This window comes from Garra rufa, chromosome 11 (genome assembly GCF_049309525.1).
Source record: "Garra rufa chromosome 11, GarRuf1.0, whole genome shotgun sequence".
In the NCBI taxonomy this organism is placed as follows: domain Eukaryota; kingdom Metazoa; phylum Chordata; class Actinopteri; order Cypriniformes; family Cyprinidae; genus Garra; species Garra rufa.
In genome coordinates, this window is record NC_133371.1 from 47084992 (window position 1) to 47100148 (window position 15157).

At 36.7% G+C, this 15157-nt stretch overlaps 1 protein-coding gene across 1 annotated transcript; it reads left to right on the forward strand.

Annotated features, from left to right (window-relative positions):
* Positions 1-3803: 3803 nt before the first annotated feature.
* Positions 3804-13885, forward strand: LOC141345955 (trans-1,2-dihydrobenzene-1,2-diol dehydrogenase). Its single transcript, XM_073850874.1, has 7 exons — positions 3804-3928; positions 4375-4486; positions 6500-6663; positions 7809-8061; positions 10033-10157; positions 11474-11624; positions 13776-13885. The coding sequence occupies exons 1-7, from the start codon at positions 3839-3841 to the stop codon at positions 13883-13885; spliced, it is 1005 nt and encodes a 334-aa protein (XP_073706975.1). The 5' UTR covers positions 3804-3838.
* The last annotated feature ends 1272 nt before the right edge of the window (positions 13886-15157 follow it).

Genomic DNA, 15157 nt, shown 5'->3' on the forward strand with positions numbered 1-15157 from the left:
ACGCGGGCCTCCAGAGGTGATTGAGACTGCTCCTTAGGGGATGCTAACAATCTACGCTCCCCGCTCCCGGTGGAGGGCCGGGAGCCACTGTGTACTTCAATGCTGCCGTCGGCTTTCGTCGACGGTACCCACTTTTTCTCAAAAAGAGCAATTTCTCACCTCTGGCTTCGGCCTCGAGTTTCCTTCTGAGCAGCACTTACACTCCTCGGAACCAGACTCGCGGCCGGCCTTCGCCAGCGCGGGATCCAGGGAAGAAGGTAAGCACTGCTTAGTGCAGTTAGACACTTCTCCAGGACGTTCATCCTTCTGGGTTCTGTCTCCTTCCCTGTCTCCCCCTAGGCTGCCCCACCACGGTCACGTCGGTCAACGTTCCCTTGATACCACTACGATGGTTGATACGGACGGTACGGCCCGGCCCCAGGCGTCCGCCCAGACTCAGAGGTACCCCTTACTTTCTTATTCGGGCAGGCGTGCCTCTGTTCTGCTTGCGGAGGTCGCGTTCCTACTGGCGAAGGACGCGATCCAGCCTGTCCCTCCCCCGGGACGAGGTCGGGACCTTTCAGTCTCGACTTCACGTGTCCAGTTAGTGTGGTGGGTTAATACCCGCCCTGGATGGAGCTCTGTCCCGATCCCTTTCAGGCTGTCGGCACACTCGCTCACGACGAAGCACATACAGCTATGTTTCCGTCTCCAGGGCTGGGTTGCAGCCATCTGCCTGAAGGGCACCCGCTGTCTCGTCTCGATCTTCCCCGGCGCACACCCCTCCGGCGGTCTGCCCCGGGGGTCGAGCGCTCAGCGCTAGGTGCTTCCATTTGGCTAGTCCCTCTCCTTCCTGCCTTCTTTAGGCCATGGGAGCTCCCCTGTCCCCTTTTTCGGCAGACAGGTATTCGCGTCTTCAACCGTCTCTTCGACTGGTGCTTTACCAGCCCACTCGTGAGTTCCGTTGTGCGAACATAGGGACTTGGTGCCTCGGCACCCCCGCCATCTGGTCCTTCAGGCCAACCGAGGGAATTCGTTTCCTCGGTCGGGAGCCTGACTCGGTCCTTAAGACAGCCCGCCTTACTACCTAGAGCGCGCAGTCAGTGCTGTAGTTCCTGAGTCAATCAGGCACAACATAGCGGTCCTCTCAACTGAGGCTCCTGGGGCACATGACAGCTCTAGCCGCTAAGAGCCGCTAAGCTTGTTCATGTGAGACCGCTTCAGCACGATCGAGTCCCAGGATGGGCATGGCATCTCGGCCCACTCCGGACTGGCGTTTTCCCGCAGTTTGGCCGACAAGCCAGCCCGTGGCTTACCACGGGTTGGGTTGCCATGTACGACAGAGGCTTACAGCCTCTCCATCTGCTCCCAGGGAGTACGTGGCACATTTTGCTACTTGCCATTCACTTGAAGCAGGTAAACTCAACCGTGCAGCCTATCGGCTCTCACGGCAGTCCACCACCTGCAGGATGGCGACTCCACCCCGTGACGCAGCTAGTTTGGAGCATATCGGTAGGCCAGCCACATCCGCTCACCCCCGATTGCTCTCACTGCCAGCTGCCTCCTTCAGAGTAGCGCTGGCACTCAGCTGACCTCCGGGGCCAAGTACGCCCTTCCCCAGTGAGCCTCCTTGCACAGACTCTGTGCAAGTCCAGGGAGGACGAGGAGTAAGTCTGTTGGTTGCGCTACAAGAATGGCCCACCCGGACTCAGGTCTAGTAACCGTTCCCTCGCGGCAGTCCCTCCCTGTAGGGCACGGTATGACACCCAGACCTCTCCGGTCTTCTCAGGCCGTGATACAATTATCACTCAGTCCGAGCTCCCTTGACTAGAGGCAGGCTCGCACTGAGATGAGGTCTATTTGCTGGCTTTCCACAGAGTTACACGGTTGCAGTATGCTTCCCTTCCTGCAGGAGAGTTTGAGCGCAGACTGTCCCCTCACTCTTTAAGTATATGCCGCTGCTTCGCCGCGTATCACATGCAGTAGATGGAGCTAAGTAGGTAAGCATTCACTGGCCGTGAGGTTTCCCAGAGGTGCCCAGAACGCACCCCACACCCTCTTGGGGCCTTCCCGTCGCCTTCAGAGCCGCGGGACGCTCCAATTGAGCCATTGGCCTCAGTCGAGCTAGCATTACTGTCATCAAGACAGCGCTCCTGACCGCCCTGGCTCCCGTTAAGAGGGCAGGAGACCTACAAGTTTTCTCTGTCAAGTAACGCCTCATACCCTCTGGGACCCCCCCGTCGCCCTTCAGGGCCGCGGGTTGCTCCTTAGGAGCCTCGGGCCTCAGTCGAGTTAGAATTCCTGTCATTAAGACAGCACTCCTGACTGCCCTGGCTTCCTTTAAGAGGGTAGGTTACCGACAAGCTCAGGTTCCTCAGAGGTGCTTAGCACACACCTCATACCTCTTGGACCTCCCCGTCGCCTTCAGGGCCGCGGGTCGCTCCATTGGAGCCACTGGCCTCAGTCGAGCTAAAATTCCTGTCATTAAGACAGCGCTCCTGACTGCCCTGGCTCCCATTAAGAGGGCCTACAAGCTTTTCTGCCAGCAAAGTGTGTCGAGAATTCGGGCCCGGCGTCTTCCACGTTACCGTCGAGACCCCGGCCCGGTGCCCAAGGTCCCCACCACGCCTTTCCGCGATCAGGTGGTGGACCTGCAAGCTCTGCCCTGGAGGAGGCAGACCCAGTCGTGCTATGTTGTGTCGTTAAATATGTGAGACTGAATCACTCGGCACTTCAGCCGCACCAGCAGCTTCATCTGCCTCGGGATTCAGCAGAAAGGGAATGCTCCCCGAACTGAGGTTGGCTAAATGGTGGTAGATGCCTCTCCCTGTTATACCCAGGGACAGCCGTGATCCTTGGTTCATGGCACCTCACCAGCAGATGTATAAACCGGAAGCTGCGGGCTGGGCGACACCCTACCTTCGCTTGGTTCTCCAACCTTGCGTAGAGGCCGTTCTCCCGTGTCCTAACATAAGGACTCACAGGTGAGCGGGAAGACCGGCTGGTGTCGGCTTGCTGCGCCATTCCCACGTGGATCCGTGCGCTATTTCCCAGAATGTTCCCTCCGGCGAACCCTGGGTCCTCCTGCCCCGCAGTCAGGGCTAGGCGCGGAGTAGTCCTGCACTGTGATCCTGCCTGGGTCTCCTTCGCCCCGCAGGTTGTGGCTTAGTTTTTATTTATTCCAGCGGAGGAGACCGCTGTTTCCCTCGTGTATCCCTAAAAACCTTTATGGATATATTGAATTATTCTTATTTCCACATGTAGAATTTCATGTGCTCCGCCCCCCCAACCCATGCTTCAGTACAACTGGCATCCCTGGTGGGCCCCCTTATTGGGCCCCAGGGCGTTGGGAAGGTTACGTTACACTTCGCCTGCCGGCACGTATACTTGTCAGCACGTGAAGTTGTTGCGTAACGCGGCGTCAGGGTCGTGGCCTTTTCCATGGGCTTGTTCCCAATGTAACGTCGAAGTGATTCGACTGAAGGGGTAACGTCTAGGTTACGAAGGTAACCCACGTTCCCCGAAGGAGGGAACGGAGACGTTACATTCCCCTGCCACGTCCCTGGCGTCGCGCTGACGCCGGCTTGACGGCTCTTCAGCGAAAACCTGTTTGAGTGATGCGCGCCGCCTTCTTATATACCCGCATGTGCGGGGGAGTGGCCGACGCGCACGTCCACTCGCCAATTTGCAATTGGCCTTTTTTATATAAGGCTCAGAGATGATCGGTCTCTCAGGCGAGATCCCAATGTAACGTCTCCGTTCCCTCCTTCGGGGAACGTGGGTTACCTTCGTAACCTAGACGTTTGTCACCATCTGCTGGTTCTTCCAGTCTCTCACAAACATACAGACAGACGCCATCATGCAGATCAGATGGGGAATCTGCAGCGCTGGGAAAATCAGTCATGACTTTACAGTGGCACTGAGGACTCTTCCAGCAGAAAACCACCAGGTAAAGAACCGAAACACACACCTGCTGACATTACAACACCTCTGGAAACTTCATTTTACTGTCAAACTATGATATTAACACACATGTGCACTGAATGAACGCGATAACACAGTTAATCCTGGTGATACACATCACGGACACACACCTCAATCTCATGCATAAGACACTTTAACATGCATTTCATAACTTTTACATGACTTGCTGAATGTAAACAAAGCGCCCAGTTGAATTAGGAAGTTTTACTGTGTAGCGGGGAAACAGCGACACCAGTGTGATCTGGCCAACATCGGTATTGCACTGTGCTTACGGAAAGAAAACAAAACTCGCTGTTACATATACAATAGCATTTCATTACTTATAGAATGAATACATTTGTATTAAAACTAAAATCTGGTATTATTAATATTTAAAGAATGATACAATGATATTTCATGGCTAAATGACAGGTGGTGGCTGTGGCAGCACGTGACCTGAAGCATGCGCTGGAGTTTGCGCAGAAGCACAGCATCCCGAGGGCGTATGGCAGCTATGAAGAGCTGGCTAAAGATCCAGAGATCGGTGAGAGACTGAAACAAAACAACATCATCACGTGTGCATTATTTAAACCCCCTCCATCAACTCTAGTCAACAGAATCTCAATGATTGGGACAAGATAATAATAAGAATTCATCATCATTTCTTAAAGAATCGCTCAAATAAATTAAGAACCTGTTTTATTAACTTGGTGGAAGTCCATTGAAATGAATAAAAAAGTAACTGCAACTCTTTATCTGTCATTTCCAACTTTTTTTTAAAAAGTCAGAATTGTGAGATTTTTAAAAAAATCACATTACCTTTTTATTTTATATTCCATGGCCAAAATAAATAAATATATAAATAACCTCAGTCTGAGATGTAAATTTGGAATTCTGAAAAAAAGGGCTAAAATTGTGAGATTTAAAAAAAACCTTTTTAATTCTTTTTTATTCCATGACAAAAAAAAAAAAAAAAATCTGAGATGTAAACTTGGAAATTTGAAACAAAAAAAGTTAGAACTGTGAGATTTAAAAAAAAAAAATCACAATTACCTTTTTTAATTATTATTTATTCCATGACAAAAAATAAAAACCCAACAACAACAACAAAACTGAATCTGAGATGTAGATGTAAACTTAGAAATCTGAGACAAAAAAGTTAGAATTGTGAGTTTAAAAAAAATCACAATTATCTTTTTTAAATTATTAAATTATTATTTATTCCATGATTTAAAAAAAAAATCACAATTACCTTTTTTTAATTATTTTTTTATTCCATGGCAAAAAATAAAAAATAAAAAATCTGAGATGTAAACTTGGAATTTTGAGACAAAAAAAGTTAGAACTGTGAGATTTAAAAAAAAAAAAATCACAATTACCTTTTTTAATTATTATTTATTCCATGACAAAAAATAAAAACCCAACAACAACAAAACTGAACTTGGAATTAGAATTGTGAGATAAAAAAAGAAAATCACAATTACCTTTTTTATTTATTTTTTATTCCATGACAAAAAAAACTGAATCTGAGATATAAACTTGGAATTCTGAGGAAAAAAGGTTAAAATTGAGAGATTAAAAAAAATCACAATTACCTTTTTAAATTATTATTTATTCCATGACAAAAAAAATAAATAAAACAAACAAAAACTGAATCTGAGATGTAGATGTAAACGGAATACTGAGAAGTTAGAATTGTGAGATTGAAAAAATAAAAATAAAAAAAATACCTTTTTTATTTATTTTTTGTTAAAAAAAAAAACCTGAATCTGAGATATAAACTTGGAAAAAAGGTTAAAATTGTGAGAGAAAAAAAATCACAATTACCTTTTTAATTATTATTTATTCCATGACAAACAAAAAAAAAATCATAAAACAAACAAAAACTGAATCTGAGATGTAGATGTAAACTTGGAATTCTGAGGGGAAAAAAAGTTTAAATTGTGAGATTAAAAAATTCTCAGTTACTTTTTAATTTAGTTTTTATTTCATGGCAAAAAAAAAACAAAACAATAAAAATTGAATCTGAGATCTAAACTTGCAATTTTGAAAATAAAAGTCAGAATTGTGAATTTAAAAAATCACAATAAATATTTGTAAGTTGCCATATCAATTCCAACAGGTTTTATTTAATTTATTTGATTTATTTGAGATATCTAGATATCTTTTTTTACTGTTTATAATGTGTTACTAATGCAAAATGGAATCAGCAGTAGTTTAACAAGTTTTATATGTTTTTTTCTTTATATTTTCTTTTATTTAAATTCATTTTCATATCCTACAGCAACATTTAACATGCAACGATGTAAAGAGGAATTGCAACTTTGTGTCTCAGAATTGTATCTTGCAGTTCTGACCTTGCTGTTCATTCTGTGATAAAATGTTGCAGTCAAATGTTGCAATTTTCCTTTTTCACTGAGTGACTGTACTACAAAAATATTACTTGCAGAATATGAGGAAAATCATTAAATAAAGAGTAAAATAAATAAATCCAGTAGATTGATGCTGGAATCTGATGTTGGCTGATTGTGAAGGGATTGTTGTGGATGTGTTTTAGACGTGGTGTACGTGGGCACCATCCACCCTCATCATCTGGCGGTGGGCAATCTCTTCATGAACGCTAAGAAGAACATCCTGTGTGAGAAACCGCTGGCCATGAACCTGAAGGAGGTCCAGCAACTGATCGCCACAGCCAAGAAGAACGACGTCTTCCTCATGGAGGTCAGCAGACGCTCAAGTCTTTAAATTACAGTCATGCATGACTTTTTTTCAAAATAGAAATAAGTCTTTCCTATCACTTTGTATCAATATAACATAACCTTGCTGAATAAAAGTATTCATTTCTTTCAAAAAAAGAGAGAAAAAGAAACACACTGAGTGTATAATGTTTCAAAAAAAAATTCTGTTTTGAATAAATGCTATTCTTTTGAACCTTCTGTTCATCAAAGAATCCTGAAAAATAAAATGTACCACAGTTTAAACAAAAAACAAGCAGCATTTATAACAATCAGAAGTGTTTCTTAAACCCCAAATCAGCACATTAGAATGATTTCTGTAGGATCATGTGACACTGAAGACTGGAGTAATGACGCTGAAAATTCAGTTTGATTAAAGAAATAAATTACATTTTAACAGGTATTCACATAGAAAACAGCTATTTGAAATTATAATAATATTTCTAATTTTTACTGTATATTTGATAAAACCAATGCCGCAAATCAGCACATTAGAATGATTTCTGAAGACTGAAATGATGCTGAAAATTCAGCTTTGATCACAGAAATAAATTACATTTGAACAGATATTCACAAAGAAAACATATATTTTAGATTGTAATAATATTTCACAATTTTACTGTTTTTACCATATTTTTTAAATCAAATAAATACAGCCCTGATGAGCTGAATGGATGTCTTTCAAAATCATTAAAAATTCTTACTGATCTTCTGAATCATATGTATAACGTTTTAACTGGTTTAAAAATAATTTAATATTTTTTTTAATGAATTTGTGTACATTTTATTCAATTTTATTTCAGTTATTTTAGTACAAGTTTAAACACCACAAAAAAGGCGTATCTTAATTTGTCTTGTTTTTAGTCAAAATAATTTAAAAGAATTCTAAATTAAGATGTATTTACTAGATAAGCAAAAGGACATAAGATATTTAGTCTTATATTTAAGTGCAAAATTCCCCCCCCTGGAAACAAGACTAAATATCTCATGCTTATCTACTAAATGCTTCTTAATTTAAGATTTTTTTGATATTTTGACTGGAAACAAGACAAAAATAATAAATAAGGTAAGTTTTTTTTTTTGCAGTGAACTAAATGAAAATGCAAAAAGTAACTTTGGCCTTCTCCGCAGGCCGTCTGGACACGTTTCTTCCCAGTCTCGGTGGAGATCAATCGGCTGCTGTCCCGGGGCGAGGTGGGCGAGGTGAAGGTGGTGCGTGCGGATTTCGGCGTTCCTCTCACGCATGTGGTGCGCTCCGTACAGAAGGAGCTGGGAGGAGGAGCGCTGCTCGACATCGGCATCTACTGCGTTCAGTTTGTGCTCATGGTGTTCAACGGAGAGAAACCAGAGAGCATACAAGCAACCGGAGTCTGTCTGGACACTGGTACTCAACCAACAGAACATCACAGATATTAAGCACAGACTACTTTTATACTTTTATACACAAAATGCAGCTCAGTGCGCTTCAGAGGTCAACATTTAAGGCATTCAAAATCATTTAAAAAAAAAAATATATATATATATATATATAATAATTAAAAAATGAATACACTGACTAAAGGGACAATGGCATTTTAGTGCCACGTTAAAAATTAGACTTTGTTGTAATATTTCGACTTTATTCTCAAAACATTTTGACTTTATTCTCGTAATATTTCAGCTTTATTCTCAAAATACTTCGACTTTATTCTCAAAATATTTAGACTTTATTCTCGTAATATTTCAGCTTTATTCTCAAAATACATCGACTTTATTCTCAAAATATTTAGACTTTATTCTCAAAAAAATTTAGACTTTATTCTCGTAATATTTCAGCTTTATTCTCAAAATACTTCGACTTTATTCTCAAAATATTTAGACTTTATTCTCGTAATATTTCAGCTTTATTCTCAAAATACATCGACTTTATTCTCAAAATATTTAGACTTTATTCTCAAAAAAATTTAGACTTTATTCTCGTAATATTTCAGCTTTATTCTCAAAATACTTCGACTTTATTCTCAAAATATTTAGACTTTATTCTCGTAATATTTCAGCTTTATTCTCAAAATACATCGACTTTATTCTCAAAATATTTAGACTTTATTCTCAAAAAAATTTAGACTTTATTCTCGTAATATTTCAGCTTTATTCTCAAAATACTTCGACTTTATTCTCAAAATATTTAGACTTTATTCTCAAAAAAATTTAGACTTTATTCTCATAGTATTTCAGCTTTATTCTCTTAATATTTCAGCTTTATTCTCAAAACATTTTGACTTTTTTCTCAAAACATTTCGACTTAATTCTCAAAAAAATTTGACTTTATTCTCATAGTATTTCAGCTTTATTCTCTTAATATTTTGCTTTATTCTTGAAAACATTTTGACTTTATTCTCGTAATATTTTGCTTTATTCTTGAAAACATTTTGACTTTATTCTCGTAATATTTTGCTTTATTCTTGAAAACATTTTTACTTTATTCTCATAATATTTCAGCTTTATTCACATAATATTTTGACTTTATTCTCAAAACATTTTGACTTTATTCTCAGAAGATTTCGACTTTATTCTTGAAAACATTTCGACTTTATTCTCATAATATTTTGACTTTATTCTCAAAACATTTCGACTTTATTCTCATAATATTTTGACTTTATTCTCAAAACATTTCGACTTTATTCTCATAATATTTTGACTTTATTCTCAAAACATTTTGACTTTATTCACATAATATTTTTACTTTATTCTCAAAACATTTAGACTTTATTCTCTTAATATTTTGTCTTTATTCTTGAAAACATTTTGACTTTATTCTCGTAATATTTCAGCTTTATTCTCAAAATATTTAGACTTTATTCTCAAAAATTTCGACTTTATTCTCATAATATTTCGACTTTATTCTCAAAACATTTAGACTTTATTCTCAAATTTTTTTGACTTTATTCTCGTAGTATTTCAGCTTTATTCTCTTAATATTTTGTCTTTATTCTTGAAAACATTTTGACTTTATTCTCGTAATATTTCAGCTTTATTCTCAAAATATTTAGACTTTATTCTCAAAAATTTCGACTTTATTCTCATAGTATTTCAGGTTTATTCTCATAATATTTCAACTTTATTCTCGTTTCATTTTTACTTTATTCCCATAATATTTCAACTTTATTCCTGTTAAATTTTGACTTTATTCTCATAATATTTCAACTTTATTGTTGTTACATTTTGACTTTGTTATCTGAATATTATGACTTCAATCTCGTAATCTTAGATTTGTGGTACTAAAGAGACTTAAAATCCATTCATTTTAATATTTTTACATTTTTAAATCGTCTTTATTTGTCAGTGACAGAGGTTTGTTTCAATGTAATATTGACAGGTGTAGATGAAGCGATGATCGTCACGCTGAAGTTCTCTGGACACCGATTGGCCGTCTGTACCTGCACAATCACCGCTCAACTTCCAAACGAAGCCTTAATTGCAGGAACGAAAGGCACCATCAAGGTCTGTTGAATCTAAATCACGTGTTTCGTCTGCTTCTGATGTGTTTGTTAAACAGGGTTAAAGCACTAAAAGCTGTGCAGAAGATACTTTCCATTCCAGCTTACATACAACTCCACTCCTCTGTTTGAATTCTCAACTCATGCAATGTAAACATTTGGTGATATATTACTGGAACTGCTGACTAATACAGCTTTTAAAGTTAAATGATTGCCATACTGCTCAAACTCAATTACATTCACCCAAACAACTCACAATGATTATTCAGATTATTTACATTTGCATCCATTTTTCTGGCAGATGCTTTTATTCAACATTACTGCCTTGTATCTGATCCAGGCCTGCAGGACACATCACTTTTTATTGAAACTAGTTATATATCTTTTCATTTGTATATCTGTCACATAATTTTCACAATTAAAATGTGTCTCAATGCGTTTCCCTGGTCAGAATAACGAGATTTAAAGTGGTTAAAAATAACGAAAATAAATAGAATAAGAAAAAAATGAATAAAACAAATAAAGAATTAAAACAATGTTTTAAAAAGAATAATTTGACAAGAAAATTAAGGATTTTGTTTTGCAATGATTAAAGAGACTAATATATTTGATGTTAGTATTTTTATTTAATATGTTCATTTAATATGTAAAAAATTTCAATATCAATTCTAAAAATGAACTTTAAAAAAGCCTATAGCAAGAATATAGCAACTTTAAACTTGCTTTTTATATAGCCACTTTTATACATAAAATGCGTCTCAATGTGCTTCACAGGTCAGAATTACAGCATTTAAAGCATTTTAAGAATTATTAAAAAAAAATGAAATTCATTTGACAAGGAAGTGATGGAAGAAAGTAACAAAATAATTTAATACAACGACTAATAAGACTTTTTTAATACATTAATTCTAATAAGCAAATGCATTTAATGTTAAAAACATTTTATTTAATAATGTGATGCTGTTTTATGTCTGACGATTGTGTTCGATTACATGTGGAAGCATCTTTTTTTGGAAATTCTGTACAGAAGATGTGCAATAGCGACCCTAGTTGTGTAGCAAATTGAAGACACAGATTCTCAGAGCACAAGAACAGCTTAAGTAAACGTCAAGTACACTTAAATGTCTATTTAAGCATATTTCTGAGAAGCACATTTCTGAAAACTTTGCAAAAAGGAGACTGAAATAATACTTTCCTATTTTTAAGTTTAAAAGAAGTATACTAATACCACACTTGAAAGGGTTATCAGTCAAACTACAGGAGTTTTAACCTTGTCTTATAGGTCACTCATAAAGGTTTGGGGTTGTCTTTGTTGATCAGGTTCCGGCTCATATGTGGTGCCCGACGTCTCTGATGGTGAACGGTGTGGAAAGCCATTATCCGGTGCCGGAACCGGCTCTCCCGCTCAACTTCATCAACAGCACCGGCATGAGTTACGAGGCTGAGGAGGTCCGACGCTGCCTGCTTAATGGTACAGAACTATACAATCATCATTTCATCATTACATTCTGAAAAACACATTGTTATCAGGACCAATGAGCACCTTATGCTTATTTCTTACTAATTTTAGTCTGCTGATTTCAAAAATAGTGTCTTTTTTGCTGGACCACATCACACTTTTTCATCAAATTTGATGCATTTTGTAGCATTTTTGCTTTTAACTGTTATTTTTAAGCTGAAATCAACTTGAATTATCCTTTAATCTGAAGAAAAACACCACAGACACATGATTCCTGTCTGAATCTCAAATTCAGAATCAACTATTTGATTCATTCTCAGCAAATGTTTTACATGCGTGACATTATTTTATGCCCAATCCTTCTTATTTTTTATATTTTTTTGTCATTAAAACTAAAACTTTTTTATTGATTGATAATTGCATTAAAGTACATTAAAGCTGATGCACAAATTTGACCTGGACCACAAAACCAGTCATAAGGGTCATTTTCTTATAAGTAAGCTTTTTATTGATGTATGGTTTGCTAGAATAGGACAATATTTGGCTGAGATACAGTACAACTATTTGAAAAATCTGCAAAAAAACTAAATATTGAGAAAATCGCCTTTAAAGTTGTCCAAATGAAGTTCTTAGCAATGCATATTACTAATCAAAAATGATGTTTTAATATATTTATGGAAGGAAATGTACTAAATGTCTTCATGGAACATGATCTTTACTTAATATCATAATGATTTTTGACATAAAATAATATTTTGACCCATACCCCTATGTTTGGCTAGTGCTGCTTAAGACTGGTTTTGTGCTCCAGGGTCACATTTATCATTTGAAAAACATTTTTAGTGATATTTTTTAAACTCACCATTGTCATTTTTTTTTGTCAAGAATTGCACAACATAAACTTTTTTCATGCAATTATTTTTTCCCATTTTTATCTCACAATTCTGAAGTTTGCATCTTGTAATTCTGTTTTTGTTTTGCCATGAAAAAAAAAAAAAAAAAAAAAAGATTTTTTTTTTCTTAAAATTCTGATTTGTTCTCAATTGCAAGTTTATATCTTACTTTTATATTTTCAGAATCGTGCAATTTTGCCCTCATCTCTTATAATTTTATCTATAATAATTTTCAATTTTTTTCATCCCATGGCAAAACAAGTTTCATATACACTGCTGCTCAAAAGTTTGTGATCAGTAAGATTTTTAATGTATTTTAAATACACTTTTTCTGTTCATCAAGGCTGTGTTTATTAGATCAAAAATACAGAAAAAAATGTAATATTACGAAATAGTATTATGATGGAAAATAACCTTCTTCTGTTTAAATATACATTAAAAATGTAATTTATTTCTGTGATGCAAAGCTGAATTTTCAGCATCATTACTCCAGTCTTCAGTGTCACATGATCCTTCAGAAATCATTCTAATATTCAGTTTTAATATTTTCAGTTTCTATTTCTTTTTTCAGGATTCCTTTTTGAATACAAAGTAAAAAAAACAGCATTTATTTAAAGTATAAATCTTTATTTATAAATCTAAATTTAACAATATACACTACTGTTTAAAAGTTTGGGGTTAGAAAATTATTATTTTTTCTTTTCTTTTTGAAAGTAATTATTGCTTAAATTCACCAAAGATGTGATAAAAGTGATAGCAAAGAGTTATAATGTAATTTATATTTGGAATAAATGCTGTTCTTTTTCACTTTTTATTTAGCAAAAAAAAAAAAATAATAATAATAATATTTGGTTGCACAACTGTTTCCAAGACTGATAATAAAAGTAATAAATCAGTATATTAGAATGATTTCTGAAGGATCATGTGACACTGAAGCCTGAAGTAACAGCTGATGAAAATTCAGCTTTGCATCACAGAAATAAATTATAATTTAAAGTTTATTAAAATAAAAAAACATTATTTTGAATAGTAATAACATTTTGCAATATTACAGTTTTTTTCTGTATTTTTGATCAAATAAATGCGGCCTTGATGAGCAGAAGAACCATCCTAAAAAAACATTGCAAATCTTACTGATCCCAAACGTATATATTAGGCCTTTTTTGGTGCATGTGTGTGTTATTTAAGCATTAACCACAAGATGGCACTTTTGTGAGATGATCAGCATGACCTTCCTGTGATCGGGTCTCTGGTGGTTTCTGTGGTGCAGGTCTGAAGGAGAGCTCACGCATGTCTCACGCAGACTCCGCTCTGCTGGCTGAGATCATGGATGAAGCCCGACGGCAGGTGGGCGTGGTCTACAGCCAGGACAGCCAATGAGCTTTCAGCTGCCATCGCTGCTCATATCATCACCTTTAGTCAGTAAAGGTTTCTGGTGCTCATATTATATTGATTCAAACACAAAATAAAGTCAGTGTTTTATTCTGTTGACATCGTCAGTGTCTTTCTGTTTTCACTAAACACTTCTGCATATGGTATTTGATCATTCAGTCCCATTTCTTCATAATAATCCACCTGCTGCTTAAGCAAAAACTGTTTTTTAATGCACCTGTCAAGTTTGAGATTTTGAGCTTATTTTGTATTTCATCAAGTGTTTTTTCAGACTGGTGGAAAGAAAACACTCAAAAGACACTGTTAGGTGTTTCTTTTTCAAGTTTAAGTTTATGTCTCGCAATTGTAAGTTTATGGAATATACATAAACAGTCAGAATTGCGAGTTTGTATCATGCAATATTAAGAAGAATTAAGTCAGAATTGTGAGATAAGTCACAATAACCTTTTTTTCTTATCTTTTCTTTTTAATTAAGGGGAGACACTGCAGGCAAAAAACTTTTTTCATGCACCTGTCAAGTTTGAGATTTTGGGCTTTTTGGTTTTTCATTTCAACGTTTCTTTTCTGTTGCTTATAAACTTGCAATTCTGACTTTTTGTACCTCACTTTTTCTCAAATTTGTGAGATATATATCTTGCAATTGTGAGTTAGAAAGTACAGTTCTGAGGAGAAAAAAAAGTGATTTTTATATCTCACAATTCTGACTTTATTTCTCAGAATTGTAAGTTTATATCTTACAATTCTGAGAAATAAACAATATCATATCTTTTTTTTTAACATTAAGAAGAATTAAGTCAGAATTGTGAGATAAGTCACAATAATCTTTTTTTATTTTCTTTTTAATTACGGGAAGATACTGCTGACAAAAAAAAAAAAAAAACTGTTTTTTAATGCACCTATCAAATTTGAGATTTTGGGCTTTTTGGTGTTTCATAAAGTTTTTTTCCAGACGAGTGGAAAGAAAACACTCAAAAGACACTGTTAAGTGTTTCTTTTATAGCACTTTATCTATTTGTGTCAATAGATTTCAATTAACAGAAGTTTTTTCTCCTATGAAGCCATAAATCTCCACTTCAGTAGCGCTTACAACAAACTTTACATTTTTTATTCCTGTCTATATCCTGAAGGTTTTTACAGAGGGATTTGTTTTTACAGAGGGATTTGTTTTATACATTTTAGTCCCCAAAAATGGTAAAAAAAATAAAAAATAAAAAAATAAATAAATAGTGTTTCCTGTCTGTTCTAAGTTTTTTCTAAATT

Coding starts and splice junctions, on each gene's coding strand:
- LOC141345955 (XM_073850874.1), top strand. CDS start 3,839: ATGCAGATCAGATGGGGAATCTGCAGCGCTGGGAAAATCAGTCATGAC. Junction 4,487..6,499: donor GGCTAAAGATCCAGAGATCG/GTGAGAGACTGA, acceptor GATGTGTTTTAG/ACGTGGTGTACGTGGGCACC. Junction 10,158..11,473: donor GAACGAAAGGCACCATCAAG/GTCTGTTGAATC, acceptor TTTGTTGATCAG/GTTCCGGCTCATATGTGGTG.